This window comes from Eschrichtius robustus, chromosome 3 (assembly GCF_028021215.1).
Source record: "Eschrichtius robustus isolate mEscRob2 chromosome 3, mEscRob2.pri, whole genome shotgun sequence".
Taxonomy (NCBI): Eukaryota; Metazoa; Chordata; class Mammalia; order Artiodactyla; family Eschrichtiidae; genus Eschrichtius; species Eschrichtius robustus.
This window is the reverse complement of record NC_090826.1, coordinates 141,712,250-141,739,635: the sequence shown is the minus strand read 5'-3', so window position 1 is coordinate 141,739,635 and position 27,386 is coordinate 141,712,250. Positions and strand designations below refer to the sequence as shown.

The 27,386-nt window shown below is 37.1% G+C and overlaps 1 protein-coding gene across 1 annotated transcript in view; it reads left to right on the top strand.

Moving 5' to 3' along the window:
* Positions 1-18,025, top strand: part of SHCBP1L (SHC binding and spindle associated 1 like) — a 43,920-nt gene extending 25,895 nt beyond the window's left edge. The window contains exons 7-10 of the mRNA XM_068538412.1: positions 14,002-14,155; positions 15,381-15,631; positions 16,487-16,609; positions 17,774-18,025. Of these exons, the coding sequence (XP_068394513.1) occupies positions 14,002-14,155; positions 15,381-15,631; positions 16,487-16,609; positions 17,774-18,025 (780 nt within the window). The remainder of the gene's footprint in view (positions 1-14,001; positions 14,156-15,380; positions 15,632-16,486; positions 16,610-17,773) is intronic.
* The last annotated feature ends 9,361 nt before the right edge of the window (positions 18,026-27,386 follow it).

The window sequence follows — 27,386 nt, the reverse complement described above, 5'->3', positions numbered from 1 at the left end:
TAATTTCATTCTTTTACATGTAGCTGTCCAGTTTTCCCAGTACCACTTATTAAAGAGACTGTCTTTTCTCCATTGTATATCTTTGCCTCCTTTGTCATAGATTAGTTGACCATAGGTCCATGGGTTTATCTCTGGGCTTTCTATCTTGTTCCATTGATCTATGTTTCTGTTTTTGTGCCAGTACCATATTGTCTTGATTACTGTAGCTTTGTAGTATAGTCTGAAGTCAGGGAGTCTGATTCCCCCAGCTCCGTTTTTTTCCCTCAAGACTGCTTTGGCTATTCAGGGTCTTTTGTGTCTCCATACAAATTTTAATATTTTCTGTTCTAGTTCCGTAAAAAATGCCATTGGTAATTTGATAGGGATTGCATTGAATCTGTAGATTGCTTTGGGTACTATAGTCATTTTCACAGTACTGATTCTTCCAATCCAAGAACATGGTATATCTCTCCATCTGTTGGTATCATCTTTAATTTCTTTCATCAGTGTCTTATAGTTTTCTGCATACAGGTCTTTTGTCTCCCTAGGTAGGTTTATTCCTAGGTATTTTATTCTTTTTGTTGCAATGGTAAATGGGAGTGTTTCCTTAATTTCTCTTTCAGATTTTTCATCATTAGTGTATAGGAATGCAAGAGATTTCTGTGCATTAATTTTGTATCCTGCAACTTTACCAAATTCATTGATTAGCTCTAGTAGTTTTCTGGGGGCATTTTTAGGATTCTCTATGTATAGTATCATGTTATCTGCAAACAGTGACAGTTTTACCCCTTCTTTTCCAATTTGTATTCCTTTTATTTCTTTTTCTTCTCTGATTGCCATGGCTAGGACTTCCAAAACTATGTTGAATAAGAGTGGTGAGAGTGGACATCCTTGTCTTGTTCCTGATCTTAGAGGAAATGCTTTCAGTTTTTCACCATTGAGAATGATGTTTGCTGTGGGTTTGTCATATATGGCCTTTATTATGTTGAGGTAGGTTCCCTCTATGCCCCCTTTTGGAGAGTTTTTATCATAAATGGGTGTTGAATTTTGTCAAAAGCTTTTTCTACATCTATTGAGATGATCATATGGTTTTTATTCTTCAATTTGTTAATATGGTGTATCACATTGATTGATTTGCGTATATTGAAGAATCCTTGCATACCTGGGATAAATCCCACTTGATCGTGGTGTATGATCCTTTTAATGTGTTGTTGGATTCTGTTTGCTAGTATTTTGTTGAGGATTTTTGCATCTATATTCATCAGTGATATTGGTCTGTAATTTTCTTTTTTTGTAGTATCTTTGTCTGGTTTTGGTATCAGGGTGATGGTGGCCTCATAGAATGAGTTTGGGAGTGTTCCTTCCTTTGCAATTTTTTGGAAGAGTTTGAGAAGGATGGGTGTTATCTCTTCTCTAAATGGTTGATGGAATTCACCTGTGAAGCCATCTGGTCCTGGACTTTTGTTTGTTCAAGATTTTTAATCACAGTTTCAATTTCATTACTTGTGATTGGTCTGTTCATATTTTCTGTTTCTTCCTGGTTCAGTCTTGGAAGCTTATACCTTTCTAAGAATTTGTCCATTTCTTCCAGGTTGTCCATTTTGTTGGCGTAGAGTTGCTCGTAGTAGTCTCTTAGGATGCGTTGTATTTCTGTGGTGTCTGTTGTAACTTCTCCTTTTTCATTTCTAATTTTATTGATTTGAGTCCTCTCCCTCTTTTTCTTGATGAGTCTGGCTAAAGGTTTATCAATTTTGTTTATCTTCTCAAAGAACCAGCTTTTAGTTTTATTGATCTTTGCTATTGTGTTCTTTGTTTCTATTTCATTTATTTCTGCTCTGATCTTTATGATTTCTTTCCTTCTGCTAACTTTAGGTTTTGTTTGTTCTTCTTTCTCTAGTTCCTTTAGGTGTAAGGTTAGATTGTTTATTTGAGATTTTTCTTGTTTCTTGAGGTAGGCTTATATAGCTATAAACTTCCCTCTTAGAACTGCTTTTGCTGCATCCCGTGGGTTTTGGATCGTCGTCATTTGTCTCTAGGTATTTTTTGATTTTCCCTTTGATTTCTTCAGTGATCTCTTGGTTATTTAGTAACGTATTGTTTAGCCTCCATGTGTTTGTGTTTTTTATGTTTTTTTCCCTGTAATTCATTTCTAATCTCACAGCGTTGTGGTTGGAAAGACGCTTGATATGATTTCAATTTTCTTAAATTTACTGAGGCTTGATTTGTGACCCAAGATGTGATCTATCCTGGAGAATGTTCCGTTTGCACTTGAGAAGAAAGTGTAATGTGCTGTTTTTGGATGGAATGTCCTATGAATATCAATTAAATATATATGGTCTATTGTGTCATTTAAAGCTTGTGTTTCCTTATTAATTTTCTGTTTGGATGATCTGTCCATTGGTGTAAGTGAGGTGTTAAAGTCCCCCACTATTACTGTGTTACTGTCGATTTCCTCTTTTATAGCTGTTAGCAGTTGCCTTATGTATTGAGGTGCTCCTATGTTGGGTGCATATATATTTATAATTGTTATATCTTCTTCTTGGATTGATCCCTTGATCATTATGTAGTGTCCTTCCTTGTCTCTTGTGACATTCTTTATTTTAAAGTCTATTTTATCTGATATGAGTATAGCTACTCCAGCTTTCTTTTGATTTCCATTTGCATGGAATATCTTTTTCCATCCCCTCTCTTTCAGTCTGTATGTGTCCCTTGGTCTGAAGTGGGTCTCTTGTAGACAGCATATAGATGGGTCTTGTTTTTGTATCCATTCGGCAAGCCTGTGTCTTTTGGTTGGAGCATTTAATCCATTCACGTTTAAGGTAATTATCTATATGTATGTTCCTATGACCATTCTCTTAATTGTTTTGGGTTTGTTTTTGTAGGTCCTTTTCTTCTCTTGTGTTTCTCACTTAGAGAAGTTCCTTTAGCATTTGTTGTAGAGCTGGTTTGGTGGTGCTGAATTCTCTTAGCTTTTGCTTGTCTGTAAAGCTTTTGATTTCTCCATTGAATCTGAATGAGATCCTTGCCAGGTAGAGTAATCTTGGTTGTAGGTTCTTCCCTTTCATCACTTTAACTATATCATTCCACTCCCTTCTGGCTTGTAGAGTTTCTGCTGAGAAATCAGCTGTTAACCTTATGCGACTTCCCTTGTATGTTATTTGTCGTTTTTCCCTTGCTGCTTTCAGTAATTTTGCTTTGTCTTTAATTTTTGCCAATTGGATTACTATGTGTCTCGGCGTGTTTCTCCTTGGGTTTATCCTGTATGGGACTCGCTGCACTTCCTGGACTTGGGTGGCTATTTTCTTTCCCATGTTAGGGAAGTTTTCCACTATAATTTCTTCAAATATTTTCTCTGGTCCTTTCTCTCTCTCTTCTCCTTCTGGGATCCCTATAATGCGAATGTTGTTGCGTTTAATGTTGTCCCAGAGGTCTCTTAGGCTGTCTTCATTTCTTTTCATTCTTTTTTGTTTATTCTGTTCCGCAGCAGTGAATTCCACCATTCTGTCTTTCACTTATCTGTTCTTCTGCCTCAGTTATTCTGCTATTGATTCCTTCTAGTGTAGTTTTCATTTCAGTTATTGTATTGTTCATCTCTGTTTGTTTGTTCTTTAATTCTTCTAGGTCTTTGTTAAACATTTCTTGCATCTTCTCCATCTTTGCCTCCATTCTTTTTCTGAGGTTCTGGATCATCTTCACTATCATTATTCTGAATTCTTTTTCTGGAAGGTTGCTTATCTCCGCTTCATTTAGTTGTTTTTCTGGGGCTTTGTCTTGTTCCTTCATCTGGTACATAGCCCTCTGCCTTTTCGTGTTGTCTATCTGTCTGTGAATGTGGTTTTTGTTCCACAGGCTGCAGGACTGTAGTTCTTCTTGCTTCTGCTGTCTGCCCTCTGGTGGATGAGGCTATCTAAGAGGCTTGTGTAAGTTTCCTGATGGGAGGACTGGTGGTGGGTAGAGCTGACTGTTGCTCTGGTGGGCAGAGCTCAGTAAAAGTTTAATCTGCTTGACTGTTGATGGGTGGGGCTGGGTTCCCTCCCTGTTGGTTGTTTGGCCTGAGGCAACCCAACACTGGAGCCTACCTGAGCTCTTTGGTGGGGCTAATGACAGACTCTGGGAGGGCTCACGCCAAGGAGTACTTCCCAGAACTTCTGCTGCCAGTGTCCCTGTCCCCGCAGTGAGCCACAGCTGCCCCCTGCCTCTGCAGGAGACCCTCCAACACTAGCAGGTAGGTCTGGTTCAGTCTCCCTTGGGGTCACTGCTCCTTCCCCCTGGGTCCCACTGCACACACTACTGTGTGTGTGTCCTTCAAGAGTGGAGTCTCTGTTTCCCCCAGTCCTGTTGAAGTCCTGCAATCAATTCCCACTAGGCTTCAAAGTCTGATTCTCTAGGAATTCCTCCTCCCATTGCCGGACCCCCAGGTTGGGAAGCCTGAAGTGGGGCTCAGAACCTTCACCCCAGTGGGTGGACTTCTGTGGTATAAGTGTTCTCCAGTCTGTGAGTCACCCACCCAGCAGTTATGGGATTTGATTTTACTGTGATTGTGCCCCTCCTACCATCTCATTGTGGCTTCTCCTTTGTCTTTGTATGTGGGGTATCTTTTTTGGTGAGTTCCAGTGTCTTCCTGTCGATGATTGTCCAGCAGCTTGTTGTGATTCTGGTGTTCTCTCAAGAGGGAGTGAGAGCACCTCCTTCTACTCTGCCATGGTGGTTCCTCGACCTGAACTTATTAATTTTTTGTACATATCCTGTCCCTAGTCCTCCTGTATTCTCTATTGAGTTAATGTGCTAAATATCCTTCCAGTCAACTACATATGTTAAACCATATATGTTTAACTTTTTAAAGAACCACTAAACTGTTTTCCACAGTGGCTGAACCATTTTACATTCCCACCAGCAATGTTTGAGGGTTCTGATTTCTCCACATCTTTATCAACACTTATCTGTCTCTTTCATTACAGTCATCCTAGTGGATATGAAGTGGTATCTTATTGTAATTTTGATTTTCATTTCGTCTTTTCATGTGCTTGTTGGCCATTTGTATCTCTGGTTTGGAGAGATATCTCTTCAAGTCCTATGCCCATTTTTGATTGGGTTGTTTGTCTTTTTGTTATTGATTATGAATTCCTTGTATATTCTGGATACTAGATTCATATTAGATGTGTGTTTACGTATGTTTTCTCCCATTTCATAGTTGTCTTTTCACTTTCTTAATAATGTTCTTTGATGCACAGAAGTTTTAAAGTTTGGTGAAGTTCAATTTATCTATTTCTTCTTTTATTACTCATGCTTTTGGTATCATACCAAAGAATCCATTGCCAAATCCAAGGTCATAAAAATTTAACCTTATGTTTTCTTTTAAGAGTTTTATAGTTTTAGCTCTTACATTTAGGTCATTGATCCATTTTGAGTTAATTTTTGTATATGGTGTGAGTGAGGAGTCCAATTCTATTTCTTTGCATGTAGATATCCAGTTGTCCCAACACCATTGTTTAAGAGACTGTTCTTTCCTCCACTGAATAGTCTTGGCACCCTTGTTGAAAATCAGTTGGCCTTGGTTGTATGGGTTTGTTTCTGGGCTTTCAGTTCTGTTTCAGATAGTGTCTATCCTTGTGACAGTATCACACAGTTCAATTACTATAGCTTTGTAGTAAGTTTTGAAATCAGAGGTGTGAGTTCTCCAACTTTTTTTTCAATACTGTCTTGGATATTCAGGGTCCCTTGCAATTCCATATAAATTTGAGGATAAGATCTTCCATTTCTGCTAAAAAGGCTATTGGAATATTGACAGGAATTACATTGAATCTGTAGATCAATTAGGGTAGTAATGCCATCTTAGCAATATGAAAATCTTCCAATCCATAAACATGGAGACTTTCAATTTACTTAGGCGTTCTTTAATTTCTTTCAGCAAAGTTTTGTAGTTTTTACATAAAGGCTTTCACCTTATATGTATGTAAAAATTATTCCTAGATATTTTATTATTTTGGATGCTCTTGTAAATAGAATTATTTCCTTAATTTTCTTTTCAGATTGTTCATTGCTGGTATATAGAAACAAAACTGACTTGTGTGTTGATCTTGTGTCCTGCAACTTTGCTGAATTTATTAGCTATCATACTTTTTTGGTGAATTCTTTTGGGATTTTCTATGTATATGATATGTAGAATCATGTTGTCTGCAAATAGAAATAGTTTTACTTCTTCCTTTCCAGTCTAGATGCCTTTTATTTATTTTTACCTAGTTGCTCAGGCTAGAACTTCTTCTAGCTAGTACAGTGTTGAATAGCAGTGGTAAAAATGGGTGTCTTTGTTTTGTTCCTGATCATAGGGAAGTGTTACAGGATGAACTGTGTCTCTCCAGAATTCATATGTTGAAGTCTTAATCCCCATACCTCAAAATATAACTACATGTATTTGGAGATGGGTATTTAAAGAAATGATTAAGTTAAAATGAAGTCCTTATGGTGGGTCCTAACCCAAACTGCCTGATGTCCTTATAAGAAGACAAAATTTGGACACACAAAGAGATACCAGGGTGCACATGCACAGAGGGACAACCATGTGAAGAGGAAGCAAGAGGGTGGCCATCTGCAAGCCAAGGAGAGAGGTCTCAAAAGAAACCAAACTTACTGACACCTTGATCTAGGATTTGCAGCCTCCAGACTGTGAGAAAATAAATTTCTGTTGTTTAGCTAACTAAGTTTGTGGTATTTTGTTACCCTAGGAAACTAATACAGGGAGAAAGTTTTCAGTCTTTTATGATTGAGTATGATGTTAACTGTGAGCTTTTTGTAAATTACGTTTATTGTGTTGAGGAAGTTCCCCTCTATTCCTAATTTTTGAGTGGTTTTTATAATGAAAAGGTATTGGATTTTGTCAAATGCTTTTTATACATCGAGATGATCCTGTAGTTTCTTTCCCCCCTTCATTTTATTAATGTAGCATTGATTGATTTTTATATGTTAAACTACCCCTGAATTCCTGGGATAAATCCCAGGTCATGGTCATGGTGTATAACTCCTAAAATACTGTTGGGTTTGGCTTGCTAGAATAAGTTGAGGATTTTTGCATTTATATTCATAAGGGAAATTGGTCTGTAGTTTTCTTCTGGTGTCTTTGGCTTTGTTATCAGAGGATGCTGGCGTCATAGAAGGAGTTAGGAGTTGTTCTCTCCTGTTTTTGGAAGAATTGGAGAGAAGAATTGGTGTTAATTCTTTAAATGTTTTGTAGTCGTTACTAATGGAGCCATCTGGTCCTAGATTTTTCTTTGTTCTGAGGTTTTTGATTACTGATTCAATCTCTTTACTTGTTCTAGGTCTGTTCAGATTTTCTATTTCTTCTTGACTCAGTTTTGGTAATTTGTGTATTTCTAGAAATTTGTACACTTCATTTTGTTGGTATGAGACTGGAGCATTTGTTGGTGTACATTTGTTCATCATATTCTCTTATAATCCTTTTTATTTCTAGAAGTTCAGTAGTAATGCCTCCACTTTCATTTCTGATGTTAGTTATTTTTTGCCTTCTCCCTTTTTTCTTAGTTTAGCTAAAGGTTTGTCAATTTCATAGATCATTTCAAAGAATCAACTTTTGATTTCATTAATTCTATTGTTTTTCTGTTCTCCATTTCATTTATCTCTGCTCTAATCTTTATTATTTTCTTTCTTCTGGTGACTTTGGATTTAGTTTGTTCTTTTTCTAGTTCCATAAGATATAAAGTTAGGTTACTGATTTGAGATCTTTCTTTTTTAAAATTTATTTGTTTTATTTTTGGCTGCATTGGGTCTTCATTGCTGCGCGCGGGCTTTCTCTAGTTGTGGTGAGTGGGGGCTACTCTTCGTTGTGGTGCGCGGGCTTCTCATTGCGGTGGCTTCTCTTGTTGCAGAGCACGGGCTCTAGGCACGAGGGCTTCAGTAGTTGTGGCACACGGGCTCAGTAGTTGTGGCTCGCACGCTCTAGAGCGCAGGCTCAGCAGCTGTGGTGCACGGGCCTTGTTGGTCCGCGGCATGTGGGATCTTCCCAGACCAGGGCTCGAACCTGTGTCCCCTGCAATGGCAGGTGGATTCCCAACCACTGCACCAACAAGGAAGTCCCCAAGATCTTTCTTTTTTAATGTAAGCATTTATAACTATAAATTTCACTCTAAACTCTGCTTTGAGCATCCCATAAGTTTTGGTATGTTGTGTTTTTGTTTTCATTCACCTCAAAGCATTTTCTCATTTTTTCTTTGGGTTTCCTTTGACCCATTTGTTGTTTAAGAATGTTGTTTAATTTCCACATATTTGTAAATTTTCCAGTTTTTCCTGCTGTTATTCTTTTTTAAATCAATTCCATTGTGGTCAGAGAGGATACATTTATTGAAACTTGTTTTGTAGCTTATCATATGGTGTATCCTGGAGAATGTTCCATGTGCAATTAAGAAGAATATGTATTCTTCTGTGTTGAGTTCTGTGTGTATTAGGTCTAGCTGAATTATAGTGTTGTTCAAATCCTGTTTCCTTATTGATCTTCTGTAGATGTACTAGTCATTATTGCAAATGGAGTATGGAAGTCTTCAACTATTATATTATTGTAGAACTGTCTAGTTCTCCCCTCAGCTCTGCCAGTGTTTGCTTCATATATCCTGGGGCCTCATTGTTTCCTGCATACGTGCTTATTATATCTTCTTGATGAATAAATTCTTTTTGGTCAATATATAATGTCCTTCTTTGTCTCTGGTAAAAACTTTTGACTTAAAGTCTATTTTGTTTAATATTAGTATAGTCACTGCAGTTCTCTTCTGGTTACTATTTGTATGGAATGTCTTTTTCTATCCTTTTACTATTAATTTATTTGTGTCTTTGGATCTAAAGTGAGTCTGTTGTAGACATTATATAATTGGATCATGTTTATCCATTCTACCAGTCTCTATCGTTTAATTGGTGATCTTAATCCATTTACATTTGAAGTGATTACTGATAAGAAAGGACTTCTGCCATTTGCCATTTGATTTCTATATGTCGTATTCTTTTGTATTTGATGAGTTTTTTCTAGTGTTTTGTTTGACTCACTCCTCATTTCCTTTCCGTATATTTTTAGTTATCGTCTTAGTGGTTACCATGGAGATTACAATTAACATTCTAAATTTATAACAATCTAGTCTGGATTGATACCAACTTAGCTTCAATAGCACATAAACACTCTGCTCTTTTACAGCTCCATTCCTACTTTATGTTGCTATTGTCACAAATTACATCTTTATACATTGTCTGCCCATTAACATGGATTTATAATTGTTTTATGCATTGCTCTTTTAAATCGTACAGGAAACAAAGAAAAGGAGTTACAAACCAAGATTATAATAGTACTGGCTTTATATTTACCCATGTATTTGCTGCCTTTGCTGGAGTTACTTCTTCATATGGCTTTGAGTTACCATCTAGTGTTCTTTTCCTTCAGTCTGAAGGACTCCCTTTAGCACAGGGAAGATCCAGCCTTTGTTTATCTGGGAATGTCTTAAGTTTTTCTTTATTTTGAAGGATAGTTTTGCCAGATATAGAATTCTTGGTTGATAGTTTTTTTTTTCCCCTTTCAGCACTTTAAATATGTCATCTCACTGGTTTCTGGCTTCCATGGTTTCTGATGAGAAATCATGTTAATCTTACTGCCAATCCTTTGTTCATATTGAATTGCTTCTCTCTTGCTGCTTTCAAGATTCTCTGTTTTGGCTTTCAACAGTTTGATTATAATGTATGTTGGTGTGGATCTCTTTGTATTTATTCTGCATCCATTAAGCTTCTTGGATGTGTTGATTCACATCTTTCAACAAATTTGGAAAGTTTCCAACCATTATTTTTTTCAAATATTCTTTCTGCTCTTTTCTTTCTCTCTTCTTCTGGGATTCCTATAATATCGGTGTTCTTGATGGAATACCACTGGTCCTTTCAACTTTGTTCATTTTTCTTCCTGCTCCTTAGATTCGATAATTGCAATTGTTCTATCTTCAAGTTTGTTATTCTTCTGCCTGCTCAGATCTGATATTGAACCTCTCTAGTGAGTTTTTCATTTCAACTATTGTACTTTTTTGTACTTTTACTGTACAGCTATAGAATTTCTATTTGGTTCCATTTTATAAGTTTTATCCCTTTATGGATATGCTCTATTTATTCATCTGTTGTTCTCTTGGTTTCCTTTAATTATTTATCCATGGTTTCCTTGAGCTCTTTGAGGCTATTTAAGACAGTTGATTTAAAGTTTTGTCCGGTAAGTCCAAAGTCTTTACTGGACTTCCTCAGAGATGGTTTCTGTCAATTTCTTTTTTGCCTGTGAATGGGCCATAGTTTCCTGTTTCTTTGTATGTCTTATAATTTTTGTTGAAAACTGGGTATTTTTAATATTATAATGTGGTAACTCTGGAAATTGGATTCTACCCCATCCCCAGGGTTTGCTGTATTGGTTGTTTAGGACTGCAGTTGTCCATATGTTTAGTGAATTTTCCAAACTGTTTTTGCAAAGGCTCTATTCTTTTTCGTGTGTGGCTGCTGAAGTCTCTGTTATCTCAGCAGTTAGTCAGTGACCTGACAGAAATTTCCCTAAACACCTGCAGCTAAAAAGAAAAAAAAAAACCCAAAAAACTCCTTGTCTTTGCAGATTAGCTCTGAGTTGAGGCACTCCTTCAAACTAAGCCAGGCTGCCTACAACTCTGCCTTAGTTTTCACCTCCTGCTTGCACAGGGCCCAGTGATCAGCCAGAAGCACAAGCCTAAGGTCTTTACAGATCTCTTCTGAGTATGCATCCATCCCTGAGATTGTGCATTTTACTGTAGATTCCCCAGTATATAACGTAGCTCTTATTCCCCCAAGAATCTTCCTCCTCAGCCTCCTCATTTGTAGGCTTTTCCTTGCCCTTCCTTCATCCTTTGTCCCAGGTAGCTTTGGGTAGAGTATGTCTTTAAATGCTTTCATCAGATGCTACTTATAAAGCTGCTCCATCCTGAGGGAGATGAAACAAAGGTCAGTTTCTTTGCCAGTCCCTCTCCTGAGATACTGATCATCAGACAGGTCAAAATGCACAGTCACAATTTTTTGAGAATAAGGTCCCTATTTCCCCCACCCCTCACGCATCCCAGTGCCAGCAAGCCACATCAGAAATATGGGCTGTTGCTATTCACTCAACTGCTGCCAGTCTGGAGAATGGGGTATGGTTAGGCAAGTAAGTAAAAACACCAGAACACTTTCTTACTGAATTTTAACAACCTCTTCATCTAGCACTTCCTTGGCTGCTATGTTTAATTAGATTTCAGAGTTACAAAAAACATTGATTCTGTCAATTTTTGCCAATTTGTTTGCTTTAGAAGAAGAACTAATTCTTGGAGCTCTTTACTCCACTATTTCCAGGATGTCACCTCTTTCTTGTATCTTTCTCTCTGCTCTGTCCTTCCTGAATGCATTGAGAGATGCTCAATTCTGTTTTATCTTAAATAACAAAACAATATCTACCCTAAATACCACATCTTTGTCTCTTCCCTTGCAGAGCCAAACTTCTTGAAATATTTGGCTGCACTTGTCTTTCCTTCTTTCCCATTCATGCCTCTACTCACTGTGACCTGGTTTCTGCCTCCAGAATACCAGTGAAAATGCTCTTGTGGTCATGTGGGACCAAGCTGTGGCAAAATGTAGTAGGAATTACCACCTCTTTTAATCTTTCAGCAGCATTTGACATGATCAACTACTTCCTCCTTTCATGACATCTTGATCTGATTTTCTTACCACCTCTTTGGCCACTCCTCAGTTTTCTTTGTAACATCTTGTTTTTGCCTGTCCTTTAAATGTTATTCCTCAGTGTTCTGTACAAGGGTGCTACCTTTTCCTTTTTATACATTCTTATAGCTAATCTCACCCATTCCCATGCTTGAATTATCATACAAGTAACCAATTCTAGGATCTTTATACCTTGTCAGATTTCAGTCCTGTATTCTAGATCCTTATATAGATGGTCTACTGGATATCTCTGAGTGACTCCACTGGTACCTCAATTTAACTGGCACCAAAATTAAACTCATTATCTTCCCCCATCAAACATTTTTCTCGTGTTTCCTGTTTCAGTGAATAAGGCGAATATAAATGATGGGAATTCCCTGGCAGTCCAGTGGTTAGGACTCTGCGCTTCCACTGCAGGGGGCATGGGTTCGATCCCTGGTCAGGGAACAAATATCCCGCAAGCCGCACACATGGCATGGCCAAAAAAAATTTATATATATATATATATATATATATATATATATATATATATAAATGAGATGTATTCTAGAGTTCTTCCAAAGTATTTACAGAGGTAGTCCTTGTACTGTCTGCTACAGAAGTATTTAGAGTATGTAAGATGTAATACAAGCACAAATGACTGTATTGGTTTGCTGATTTAGTGAGGATTATAAGAGTTTCATATCTATATCTGGAAAAAAATGTTCACTCCTGCTTATCAAAGAAAATTAAAATGAAGCAGTGAGACTATTAAAATGGCAAATATTTTTATACATTTAAAAGATACCCCATGATGAGCTTGCAGAAAAGTGAGTTCTCAGACCAAGTTTCAATTGGTTAAACTTTCTTGGAGGGTGGTTTAGCAATATGTATCCAAGAGGCTTAAAATGTTTTATACCTTTTGACTTAGTAATTCTCAATCTAGTTTATCCTAAAGAAATAACTAGAGATGTGCATAATGATTTATTTGTGGTATTATTTTTGTAATATTGAAAAAAATTGTAAGCTGTCTAAATGAGGGTAAGAAGATCATAATACAAATTATGACACATCTGTATGATGTATTATTATGTAACTCATAAAAATTAGGCTTTGGAGACACAGACGTAGAGAACAAACATGGACACCAAGGGGGGAAGGGGGTGGGAGGGATGAACTGGGAGATTGGGATTGACGTATATACACTAATATGTATAAAATAGATAACCAATGAGAACCTGCTATGTGGCACAGGGAACTCCACCTCCCTTCGCTGTACAGTAGAAACTAACACAACATTGTAAAACAACTATACCCCCAATTAAAAATAAAAATTTAGGCTTTGAAAAAATATTTAAAGACATGGGGAAATGTGATATAATGTAATGAGAAAAATCAGGATTCAAAACCATATGCATCTATGGTGTGATACATTGGTATTATGAATAAATGAATATACACATGGGAAAAAGACAAGAAGAAAATATCTATATAAATATATTTTATTTAGGTTAAAATTTCCATTCTTGTTATGCTTTGTTTCATTTCCTGTTTTTTATAATAAGTGCCTCTTATATAATAAGAAAAAAATATATGAATGATGATGCCATTTCTATTGGGATAAAAGAATAGGCATTTTTTCAGAGTATATATATTTTTAGTTACCAGATTTTATTTTTAAAGTTCCTCATTCTTCATGGCACTAATAATGAAGTTCTCTCCCCTTTCCTACTCCCAGTGCAAATTTCTGGTAATTTTTTGATTTTAGTTCTAGAATCTTTAATATATAAATTTTTGTTGGTTTACCAAAATTTTAGGTTCAGTTTGAGTTAAAACAAAGTAGTAGTTTCCAGTAGGAAAGAGATCTGGTGTCATCAAGACCTAGATCTAAAACTTAGCTTCACCACCCACTAACTCCGTGTCTGTGGGCAAATCATTTACTCTCACCGAGTTTCAATTTCTTAACATTACAAGGGTATAATAATACTTTACCTCAAAGAACTGTTGTGAGGCTTAGGAGGTAATATGTAAAGGTCAAAATATGACTTCTGGCTGTATTTAGTAGCTGTAAAATTACTAGTGATTGTAATCATTCACTAGTGAATATAATTGTAATGAGAAAATCCCTTTTCATCATTCCTTAATTGATGGACTGATACTTTGAGCATTTAATGAACATAAATACATACAGTATTTACAGAGCACTACCTATAAAAAGTAAGTCTTTGGGAAAAGCACATGTTACCAATGAGTTAACTGATTAAAATGACCTGTTTCAGTTTGACCTATTGTTTTATTTCTTTTTTTCAGGTAAAGGACTTATCTTCAGACACACTTCTCCAACAGCATGATGATTTGGATTTGGCTTTGGATAGTTGTTATAGTGGAGATACAGTAGTTATTTTTCCAGGAGAATATCAAGCTGTAAATCTTGCTTTATTGACTGATGACATCGTTATAAAGGGTTAGCAAGGCATCCTTTGCAATTTTTTATCAGCAATGTATGCTGGACAAACTGTATATTATAAACATGGTTAATCAGATTACTAGAAATTAGAACAGGGTTTTATGTTTCACGAAAATCCCTTATGTGCCTTTTACAATTAAGATTTTCTCACCTGTTCAGTAGTATATTATCTGTACAGGTGACCTCGTTTGGACATACTGTACCAGAGCAAATCAATCAATGAGACCACTTTTTCCCCATGATAATGTAGCACTACAAGCAGAGATTCTAAATAAATAATCAAAATCAGAAAAAAAAATCAGTTCACAATATCTTCTATTAGCTCTATATTTTTATCTAAACTACTTTTTTCTCCTCTGTCTCCATAGCACTTCGTAGCACTCTAGTAGGAAAACCTAAATGTGAGGCTATATTAAAATATCCTCAGCATTTTCTCAAAAAGTTTAATTCACATGCAAACTCACTAAAATAGAAGTAAAAAGCAGAGTTTACTAAATTTCTTTTAGGTTCTGAACATATTTAGTGACTTTAATTTTGCCCTTTTACATTAAAGTAAGGTTATTCCCCTTGTCTAGCCAAAAGAAAAGACAGATGACTTAAACTTTGCTATCAATTCAAAAATTGAGCAAAATTTTCACTAGATTTTGATGACTGTAATCAGTTATATTTTGCTGAACTATATGTGTAATAAGGATCATATTTGTAATTTTAAAAATTGGTAGTCTTCTTAAAGATCCAACCCCTTATTTTTGGACTGATGTTAAGTTTAGATGATTGCTCAGACTACTCTAGAACAAAATTATGGATATGATTACATTAATCTTGTAACCTAATTCAAGTCTCTGCCTGTCTTTTTCGTTATGGTAATTTATAATGGTTTTGAAACCAGGTTTTGGTAAGATACTTTTTGTATCTTACACATTTTGTAGATGACTGCTCACTATATAATATAGGGAAATATAAAGTGGAAGGAGTATGTTGAATAAGTACCATAGGTACATTTAGATTGATTATAAACCCAGATTCTTGCATCATGGCATCAAATAAGGACAAAAGACTACATTATAGTTAAGTATCTAATTAGTTGACTGAATAATTACAGATGTTACTTATTAAAAATGTGTGAGAAAAACTTAGTAAGAGCAAGTATTATTGAATGACTAAAGGGCTTTAAGCTTTGGGAGTACTGATTTAATTATGTATTTTTGTCTTTATACATCAGGAATTGGAAAGCGAGAGGAAATTATGATTACTTCTGAACCTTCTTATGACAGTTTTGTGGTGTCCAAAGCTGATAATGTGAAATTAATGCATCTATCTTTGATACAACAAGGGACAGTTGATGGTATTGTGGTGGTGGAGTCTGGTCACATGACCCTAGAAAACTGTGTATTAAAATGTGAAGGAACAGGAGTGTGTGTTCTTACAGGAGCTGCTTTGACAATTACAGACAGTGAAATAACTGGTGCCCAGGTATTTTATTTTATAAAACTTATGGGTTTATTTGGCTATTGATAACTTTGAGTGATCTTAATTTGGAAACAAAGGGTAACAATTATTTTATCTTTGAATTGAATTATAATTAAACTTAGAAACTGATAAAAGTAAATAAAATGAGGACAAGTATAAGTGTGTCATTATACACTTAGTACACTTAGGAAAAGTAAACTGCCTAAGTCCAAAGTAAGAAATTACTAGTTTTGGTTTATGTGTGATTTTTTTAAAAATCTAGGAATCAGTGGCTGTAAAACAGATCATGAGTCAGTTACTTGATGGTTTACTTAAAAAGATGTAAGTACTTATAAGCTATCAGACATTGCTGTAAGGTATTGTGATTAGTTCTGACAGCTTGAGTCTAAAGATAACAATCACAAAGACCATTAAAGGACTAGAAAATTGAATGAAAAAAAGATTAAAGGAAGCAGAAAAATAAGACCTTTTTATAGAATGACTTTTTCTTAGTTCCCACTAAAATGAGGAAATACTTAAGCAGAATTATGAGGGATTTAGAGTATATATAAATGAATTTTTATAACTATTGAAAATAATTGCTTAAAGAGATCTTTGACTCCCTTCTAAGACTTGATTTGGGTAGGAGAGCAATGTTATATGCCATATGACTTCAACCTTCCTTCTAGGCCTAATGATTCTCTGACACAGTTTGTTTTAAACATTATCTCCACAAAATTGTTGTTTGCACTATCATGTATTTTCATATAACTTAGTGTGTTTAGATTGCTAATATAGAATTACAGTTTTCAAATCTAAAGAAAATTTTGGAGAGGTGCATGTGTTTTATAGATTGTTTTATTTGCTTTTAATTTACAGGGTGCTGGTGTTGAACTGTATCCTGGAAGCATAGCTATTTTGGAAAGGAATGAAATTCATCACTGTAATAACCTCAGAACAACTGACAGTTCAAAAAGCACCTTAGGTGGAGTTAATATGAAGGTATTTTCATATTTTTTAACATAGAATTGTTGTAAGAATTATAAATAATTATTAGAAAGATACCTTCAGTCTTAAATTTTAGTCTAAATGTTATTGTTGATTTGGAAAAGTATGGTACAAGTAATTAAAATATGGTTTAAATGATGGTTGATAGGAAACAAGTTTAGTCTTATTTAATAATTTCAACTTAAATTCTTAGTAAATAACTTTGAATATGAGAAAGTAGGGAAGTTCTCTTATAAATGTTTTTTCATTGAGCAGACTTGTAATACATTTTCCAAGGTAAAGCAAATTAAGAGGATAAATATATTAAATATTTTAAGTCTTACTTTCAAACTTTGTAAAATAATTTAAGCTAACCAATTAAAACATTAATAGCAATAATTTATAAGTGAAATGCCTTCCCATTCCTTTCTACTTCTATAAATTCTACCTTTCTAGGTCCCTCTCTAGACTCGTATAGTTAATGAAGTTTTCCCTAGAACACTAATTTACATATCATTAAATTATTTTCATCTTTAGCATTTTCATTATCTGAAATTATTTTCATATTTATCATGTTATATTAAAAGTCAGCTTCATGGGATATTGCTGTATCCCCATCTAGAATCAGTTGTCTTTATCAATAATGGATAAAATTGAAAACTCCATTTTTAAAAAAAAATTTTTTTTTAATTAATTAATTAATTTATGGCTGTGTTGGGTCTTCGTTTCTGTGCGAGGGCTTTCTCTAATTGTGGCAAGTGGGGGCCACTCTTCATCGTGGTGCGCGGGCCTCTCACTATCGCGGCCTCTCTTGTTGTGGAGCACAGGCTCCAGATGTGCAGGCTCAGTAGTTGTGGCGCAGGGGCTTAGTTGCTCCTCGGCATGTGGGATCTTCCCAGACCAGGGCTCGAACCCGTGTCCCCTGCATTAGCAGGCAGATTCTCAACCACTGCGCCACCAGGGAAGCCCGAAAACTCCATTTAATATTAAAACTTTTTGTAGTTAGTATTACATTAATCCAGTGTGAGGAAAATAATACTTGTTCAAAACTGAGAGATTCAGTTGTTCTAAAGAAATGTGTAAACTCAAGAATAAGTTCTAGAGTTTATGAGATGTTCATTAGTTCATATTTTATTTTTATAGAAATTGAAAAACTAATTTCCTTGAATAATTTAACAGGTTCTTCCAGCACCCAAGTTGAAGATGACCAATAATCATATTTACAACAACAATGGCTATGGAGTAAGCATTCTTCAACCAACTGAACAGTTTTTTATTGTAGCAGAAGAAGCCCTCAGCAAAGGGGCTGCTTCAGGAGATAAAAAAGATGATAATATGCTCTCCAAAGTAATGCAAAATCTGAATCTGGAAATGAATAATAATAAAATAGAAGCAAACTTAAAGGGGGATATCAGAATAGTAACAAGTTAAAGCATCTGGATCTATGTTACAGTTTTATGTTTCAGATATTTAATAAATAATTCTTGTATCCCACAGAAATGGTAGTTTTAATTAAATTTGAAACTTAATTTAAAAATTTAAATATTTAATGCTCTTTCACTGAATGATACATTTTAACATGTTTTTTTAAATACGTTTGAGATATAATTCACATATCATAAAATTCACACTTTTAAAGTATATAATTCAGTGGTATTTAGTATATTTTTAGTATATGGTAACACCATCATCACTAATTCCAAAAACAAATGTGGTTTTTTTTTTTTTAAATTAATTAATTTATTTATTTATGGCTGTGTTGGGTCTTCGTTTCTGTGCAAGGGCTTTCTCTAGTTGTGGCGAGTGTGGGCCACTCTTCATCGCGGTGTGCGGGCCTCTCACTGTCGCGGCCTTTCTTGTTGCGGAGCACAGGCTCCAGACGCGCAGGCTCAGTAGTTGTGGCTCACGGGCCTAGTTGCTCCGCAGCATGTGGGATCTTCCCAGACCAGGGCTTGAACCGGTGTCCCCTGCATTGGCAGGCAGATTCTCAACCACTGCGCCACCAGGGAAGCCCCAACAAATGTGGTTTTAAATATTGTTTTATGTAGTCTTAGTCCAATAAGAAGCTTTAGGTGTTTTATGTAGAGAATTGAAAAAAAAAAAAAAGTTTATGGCCAATATCTGATTCATTCCCATTTATCTGTGCAGGTAACTGGAATAAGATAAGATAGCACTATGTTTAGGCTTAACTATAGGAAACAAGAAAATTCAAAATAAGAGAGGCAAAAAACAAAGAAATGTATTTCTCCCTCAAAGTCACACACATTATTTCAAGTTTCATGCCTCTCTCCAGCTAGAATCTGATCACATGGCTACATCTAACTGCAAATGAAGCTAGGAAATATAATCTTTAAATTGGTCCATGTGTCCTCTAAAATAGGGTGTTTGTTTTGTAAGAAACTGGTCTTTTTCACAAAGCTTAGCTTACATTGACTTTAGGATGTAAAATGAAATAAGCACTCAGGCTTCAGCCCCTAATCTTTCCTTCCACAATTTGACTTTTATTCAATACTTTGTGTTATCTGTAACTTAGCAAAGGTGACCCTGTGTTGCTATAGAGAATCTCTTGAGGCTGAGAGTTGAATAAAGTATAGTAGCTGTTCTTCAGTGTTTCATTGAATAGCTTTTTTTTTTTTTAAACACAAGGTCTTCTTAGCCAGGTGACATATAATTCCAGGGAGGAGGCCTTAACAAGAACAGTCTCCCTGTAATGAATTTGATAAGCTGTAAAAGTGGGGATTTTCCTTCACAATCCTCTTCCTCTACTTCCCTGTTTTTGGCTTTAGGAAGAGTATGTGATGGACAAAGATAGGCTCTTTTGAGTAAGCAGAAAGCAATAGCCTCACATGAGCAAACTTCTCATTCATTGGTTACTTGCCTCCTTTCTGTTGCTGCCATTGGTTTCCAACCAATTACTTTCTTCCCCAGGCCCATTCAGAATACAGGGTTTTTTTTGTTTTTTTTCTCCTATTCTCATATCTCTAAAGCATGCACAAAGCATTTTTAAGATTTTCTAAGAAATCTGAACTTTGATAGTTATTTTTCTCCCTCCTTCACCCTCCCACCCTTATATTTTTCTCTCCATCATAACGAACTACCACAAATTTAGAGGTTTAAACATCACCAATTTATCATCAAACAGTTCTGTAGGTTGCAGTTTTGGCATGGGTCCCACCAGCCTAAAATCAGTGTTGACAGGGGTTTGTTTCTTTCTGGAGGCTTTAGGGGAGGATTTGTTTCCTTGCTCATTTGGGTTGTTGGCAGAATTCAGTTCCTTGCAGTTGTAGGACTGTTTTCTTGATGGTTGTCAGCTGAGGGCTGTTCCCAGCTTCTGGTGACCAACTGCATTTGGGTTACGTCCTCCTTCCTCCATCTTCAAAGCCAGCAACAATGGATTGAGTCCTTTTTCTGCTTTTAATTTCTTCTGCCTCGTCTTCAGTCTTCTCTCTCTGAGCCAACTCTTCTGCCCCCTCCCTTCCACTTTTAGGGACTCATGATTAGATTGAGCCCACTTGGATAATCCAGGATAATTTCCCCATCTCAAGGTCCTTAACTTGAATTACATCTACAGAGTCCCTTTTGCCATGTAAGATATGCATTCACAGGCTCTGGGAATTAGCATGTGGACATCTTTGAGGAGCCATTATTCTGCTTACCACTTGTCTTAACCAATTTTCTAGGTCAAGGGAAGACAAATCCTAATTCTACTCCTCAAATGGGATTTAAGAAGTTTCCTCCACCAGGACCAACCAATGCATAGCTTTTATACATTTAAAAGAGATTCTAATTTAGAACAATGGCATATGCCCTGAGAAAACCATAATTCAAAAAGAAACATGCACCACAATGTTCACTGCAGCACTATTTACAATAGCCAGGACACGGAAGCAACCTAAATGTCCCATCGACAGATGAATGGATAAAGAAGATGTGGCATGTATGTACAATGGAATATTACTCAGCCATAAAAAGAAATGAAATTGAGTTATTTGCAGTGAGGTGGATGGACCTCTGTCATACAGAGTGAAGTAAGTCAGAAAGAGAAAAACAAATACTGTATGCTAATGCATATATATGGAATTAAAAAAAAGTGGTACTGATGAACCTGGTGGCAGGGCAGGAATAAAGACACAGACATAGAGAATGTACTTGAGGACGGGGTGAGGGGGCGGGGGGGCGAGTGGGGAGCTGGGACGAAGTGAGAGAGTGGCATGGACATATATACACTACCACGTGCAAAATAGATAGTTGGTGGGAAGCAGCGGCACAGCACAGGGAGATCAGCTCCATGCTTTGCAACGACCTAGAGGGGTGGGATAGGGAGGGTGGGAGGGAGACGCAAGAGAGAGGGGATATGGGGATACATGTATGCATATGGCTGATTCACTTTGTTGTACAACAGAAACTAACGCAGCACTGTGAGGCAATTATACTCCAATAAAGATGTATAAAAATAAAATAAGAGATTCTAATTTAGGATCTAAAGAAGAGGTGGTTCTGTATTTCTGCTCTGTCCTTCCCATTTGTGCACATATCTGGCTTGCCTACTGGACAGTAGTTTTATAGTATAGGCATTGGGTCTTAGTAACCATTATATTCCCCACTGTACTGTGCATTCCAAGTAGTAACTGCTGACAGTTTTTAAAAGAGACCAATGGGTCTCTGCTTATGCAAAAGACTAAAATGAGATTTACAATCTAGGACTTTTAAGGATATTTTATCACAGTTGCTGGGGATGGAAATGTTAGGATTCTGGAGGTGAGGACTGGACAAATCGAGATTAGAAGAGTGGCCTTGGTGTGGAATGAAAAGGGATGAATTAGAACCCCTTTCTGCCTTTTTGTAAGGAACTGGCAGTAGGAGTGGAGATTTCCTTTGCTCCACTGCAATGCCAGTAGCAGCTATGGTAAAGTCTCAACTGAAGAAAAGAATGGGAACTATAATGCTAGAGCCTCTTGTCAGTTTATTAGAAGCAGTGAAAGTGGCAGGTGGCTACAAACCAAGGGACTGAGGCACTCCTCAGCAGCACAAGGTACAGAGAAGTTGCTAATATAATAGGAGCACTTCCCTGGTGGTTCAGTGGTTAAGAATCTGTGCTTCCACTGCAGGGGGCATGGGTTCAATCCCTGGTCAGGGAACTAAGATCCCACATGCTGCCCGGCATGGCCAAAAAAAAAAAAAATAGGAGCAAGTTACTATTCTTTGTGAGACACCCAAGATGCATGTTATCTTATAATGTTATAATCAGAAAGCAATAAACTTGATGACAGGGGTCTAATTCTTCCAAAGTATTAAAGTAGAAAATGAGAAAATCATACAAATATACTATATTTTCAGTGATTGAATCAAATCAGCCATTTTTTTTTTTTTTTTTTTTTTAAATCAGCCATTCTTAAACTGAAGTACAGGCTCCAAGAGTCTGTGAACTACCTGAAATTTTAAGTAAAAAACTTTGTGTACATGCCCTTTGCTGGAGAGAGTCTGTAACGTTCACACTCTCAAAGGAGGCTCTCAGTCCCCAAAAGCTTAAGCCAACTGAACTAGATAGTATTTAAGTTTCCTTTTACATATTCTTTATTACTACTCAATTGAGGCCTAAAACAGTTTTTAACAAAATGTGTTGCTTTGTCTACAGAATACTCTGATTTGTTCTGTAGAAAATTCAGGCAACTTTATATCATTATTTTAATACTAAACATTATGCCATGTGTTTTTTTGTAATTTGATATTTTTCAGATTTTGCAGTTGCACAGATAAATTTACTTTATTTCCTAATAAAATTCTGAAGCCATTGGCAGGTATCATTAGAATACTAGGTTAATTTGGAAATGCTTAGAACAACTACTAATGCCCTAAAACTTAGATTTTGTTTAGGTCAGCAGGTTAACCTAAGCCTCTTATGCTTCCTGTTATTTTAAAAAGAGCTAAAATTTTCAATTATTTAAGTTAAAATTACTATAGTATTAAAAATAACCACCAAGTATATATTTCACATTTTTACAGGTTAACATGAAAAGTATTATACAGGTTTACCAGTTGAGAAACATTGAAATACTGGATTTGTAGCCAAATCCTTTGTTGCCTTTACCCTAAATTTATTTCTATGTTTGAAAGAAATATGCAATTTCAAAGTCTTGAAATTTCTGAAGGATTCCCCCATTAAGGTTAATGTGACCAACTCATCCTAGTTTGCCTACAACTTTCTTTGTTTTAGCATTTCCCATGTCTCAGAAAACCAGTCTGGGTAAACTGGGAACATCTGGTCACCCTAATTAGTTCCTAGGAAATAGATTCTTAAAAGTTAAATTATCACTAAAGTAGTCTGATAAATTCAGGTGACCTCAATCAGTTAATTTTGAGAGATTCAATAGTGCGGGCATACCTCCTTTCATTGCGCTTAGCTTTAACACACTTCACAGATGGGTTTTATACAAATTGAAGGTTTGTAGCAAAACTGCATCAAACAAGTCTACTGCCACCATTTTCCAAAAGCATTTGCTCACTTCATGTCTCTGTGTCACATTTTGGTAAGCCGTGAAATACTTCAAACTTTTTCATTATTATTATATTTGTTATGGAGATCTGTGATCAGTGATCTTTATGTTTCTGTTCTGTTTTAGAGCACCACAAACCATGCCCATAAAAGATGGTGAACTGATAAATGAGTTCAATAACTGAACTGATAAATGCTCCACTGATGGGCCATTCCCCTCTCTTTCCCTTCTCCTTGGGCCTAACCTATTCTCTGAAACACAATATTGAAATGAGGGCAATTAATAAGCCTAAAATGGCCTGCCTTTAAGTGTTCAAGTGAAAGGAAGAGTCGCATGTCTCACTTTAAATCAAAAGCTAGAAATGATTAAGCTTAGTGAATAAGGCATGTCAAAAACCAAAAGAGGCTGAAAGCTAGGCCTCCAGCGCCAGTTAGCCAAGTTGTGAATGTAAAGTTCTTTTTTAAAATAAATTACTTAACACATGAGTGTATTCAATGGGAGGGCTTTTTTTTTTTAATTTTTAAAATTAAGTTTTGGCTGCGTTGGGTCTTCGTTGCTGCGCACGGGCTTTCTTTAGTTGCGGCGAGCGGGGGCTACTGTTCGTTGCAGTGCACGGGCTTCTCATTGCAGTGGCTTCTCTTGTTGTAGAGCACGGGCTCTAGGCTCATGGGCTTCAGTAGTTGTGGCTCGAGGGCTCTAGAGCGCAGGCTCAGTAGTTGTGGCGCACGGGCTTAGTTGCTCCGCAGCATGTGGGATCTTCCTGGACCAGGGCCCGAATCCATGTCCCCTGCATTGGCAGGCGGATTCTTAACCACTGCGCCACCAGGGAAGCCCCAAGATAAAGTTCTTGAAGGAAATTAAAAGTGCTACTCCAATGAATGCATGAAACAGTCTCACTGCTAAGGAGAGTTTACTGGTCTTGATAGAAGATCAAAGCAGCCACATTCCCTCAAACCAAAGCCTAATCAACAGCAAGGCTCTAACTCTCTTCAATTCTACGAAGATTGAGAGAGGTGAGAAAGCTAAAGAAAAGTTTGAATCTAGCAGAGGTTGGTTCATGAGGTTTAAGAAAAGTAGCCGTCTCTGTAAGAGTGCAAGGTGAAGCAGCAACTGCTGACATAGAAGCTGCAGCAAGTTATCCAGAAGTCTAGCTAAGATAATGAGGGTGGCTACGCTGAACAAGACTTTCAACGTAGAAAGAACAGCCTTATGTTGGAGGAAGATGCTAGAGGAGGAGCCAATGCCTGGCTTCAAAGCTTCAAAGGACTAACTCTCTTGTTAGGGGATAATACAGTTGAAGACATGCTCATCTACCATTCTGCAAATCCTAGGGCCCTTAACAATTATGCTAAATCTACTTTGCCTGTGCTCTAAAAACAGAACAAAGCCTGGATGATAGCACATCTGTTTACAATGGTCTACTGAATGTTTTGAGACCTACTGCTCAGAAAAAGATTCCTTTCAAAATACTACTGCTCACTGACAATGCACCTGGGCACCCAAGATCTCTGATGGAGATGTGCGAAAAGTTAATATTGTTTTCATGTCTGCTAACACAACATCCATTCTCCAGACCACAGATCAAGGAGTAATTTCAACAAGTCTTACAGATAGTGATTCCTCTGACGGATCTGGGCAAAATAAGTTGGTATCCTTCTGGAAAGGATTCACCAATCTAGACGCCATTAAGAACATTTGTGGGACTTACCTGGTGGCGCCGTGGTTAAGAGTCCGCCTGCCAATGCAGGGGACGCGGGTTCAAGCCCTGGTCCGGTAAGATCCCACATGCCACGGAGCAACTAAGCTCGTGCGCCACAACTACTGAGCCTGCGCTCTAGAGCCCACAAGCCACAACTACCGAAGCCCGTGAGCCTAGAGCCTGTGCTCTGCAACAGAGAAGCCAACTGCAATGAGAAGCCTGCACACCGCAACAAAGAGTGGCCCCCACTCACCGCAACTGGAGAAAGCCCGCGCGCAGCAACGAAGACCCAATGCAGCCAAAAAAATAAATAAATTTATATATATAAAAAAACATTTGTGATTCATTGGAAGAGGCCAAAATATCAACACTAACAAGAGTTTGGAAGAAGTTCATTCCAACCCTCATGGATGACTTTGAAGGGTTCAAGACTTCAGTGGAGGAAGTAACTGCAGCTGTGGTGAAAACAGCAAGAGAACTAGAAGTGGAGCCTGAAGATGTGACTGGATTGCTCCGATCTCATGATAAAACTTGAACAGAGGAGGAGCTGCTTCTTATGGATGAGCAAAGAAAGTGGCTTCTTAAGATGGAATTTACTCCTGGTTGGTGAAGATGGTGTGAAGATTGTTGAAATGACAACAAAATATTATATATATGAGTCAACTGCTTTCAGACATTGGATGATAGGCAACGTAGAACTGTGATCCCCAAAATAAGGGAAGAAATTAGATGAGCCTAAGACCAGCCTGACTTTGTGTGGAGGCACTCTGGATCATGACAGAGGGAGAAAGGAACAAGCAGAGAAGAGCAGTCTCAATGAGTTAAAAGACAGACACTGGAGTTTGAGGAGGGTAGTTAAAATCTGTGGGGCAGAATATAGGACACAGCTGCAGAGAGAAGAGTTCTAGAAATCTGCATAGCAACTGCCTTAGGTTTCTACCTAAATTCTGAGGTAGAATTTAGAATTTTCTGAGTTTAAACTATGCCTCCCTGAGTGGTTCTTTCAAGCTTCAGAGAATGTAATTTGATACCTCTTCTGGCCATTTTTGATTTCCCATTTCTAGTTGAAGAAGTTGGAGGAATACGTTATCAGTCAGGTGAGGCATTACTAAATTTATACGTTTTATGGAGTTTTCACAACATGTGCAAAGGACACAAGAAAGCCATTGATTGAGGCTGGAAATTCGGTGTGGCTACTGAATGGAACTGAGTGTAGGGTAGGAGTGAGGGGATAAGAAGGGAGCTTAGGGGCTTCCCTGGTGGCACAGTGGTTGAGAATCTGCCTGCCAATGCAGGGGACACGGGTTCGAGCCCTGGTCTGGGAGGATCCCACATGCCGCGGAGCGGCTAGGCCCGTGAGCCACAATTACTGAGCATGCGCGTCTGGAGCCTGTGCTCCGCAACAAGAGAGGCCGCGACAGTGAGAGGCCCGCGCACCGCGATGAAGAGTGGCCCCCGCTCGCCGCAACTGGAGAAAGCCCTCGCACAGAAACGAAGACCCAACACAGCCAAAAATAAATAAATAAATAAATTTATAAAAAAAAAAAAAAAAAAAAAAAAAAGAAGGGAGCTTAGCCTTTACCCCAAAGGCAATAGGAACCACTGGCTTAAGCAAAGAGGGGCGTGGTGGTGACCTTAGATTTGTATGGCAATGTTAATCTAACTGCAGTGTGGAGAATGGACTGTAGACAGGCAGGACTAAACAAGCAGGAAGATCAGTTAAGAGGCTGCATCAGTGTACATACAAGTTAATGATAGCCTGAATAGAACACAGGCAGCTCGTTTAGAACAGCACAACTGGAAGGTGTTCTGGAAGAAGAATTGACTAGATGTGGTGATATTTATGGCTTTGGCTGAAACTCCTATCTGTGTTTAAACAAACAAAAACCAGTTGAACAGTGAACAGAGTATATACAGCATAGGATGAGTTAGGGGGTTTTCTTCAGTTTGTATAGTACTTAATTTTTTTTATTTCTGGACAGAAATGTATGTCCAGTAAGTAGTTGTTTACATAGGTCTGATGCTCAGAAAGAAAATCTCAGTTGGAGATATAGATTTGAGAGTCTGTAAACTGGACTAATCAGCTTATCAACAGTAACTGCTAAAGGTGATCTAAAGAACGTATGTATAATGAGAAGAGGATTTTGAAAAGGACATTAACACAAAATATAAGTTGCCCAAGATCATTCACGTGTCAGCAGTATTAAGATATGAGCTCAGTCCCGTCTCATCCAAAAACTTTGTAATCCCTACTATACTGTGCTATTTCTGAAATTAGAAATGTGAAAATTCATTGGAAACTATTTATAAAGTGTTATAAGCGTATAAACATCTCCACTAAAATAAACCAGCTTAACAAATATCCTTTGAAATACATGTTAATGTAGAGTTACTTGTCAAATATCTAAACTTTATGCATTGGTGAAGCTTCTTTGCCTAAATATAATCTTTATTCAAGGGTTACATAGATTAATTTTTAATTTTGATTAAAATTTTAAAATAATTTTTACACTGGAAACTAACTTAAGAAAAGAGAACGCTGACCTTGGTCTTAGATTTTTCAAAGACAAAGCTTGGGAAAAAGTAAAAACGTTCAGCC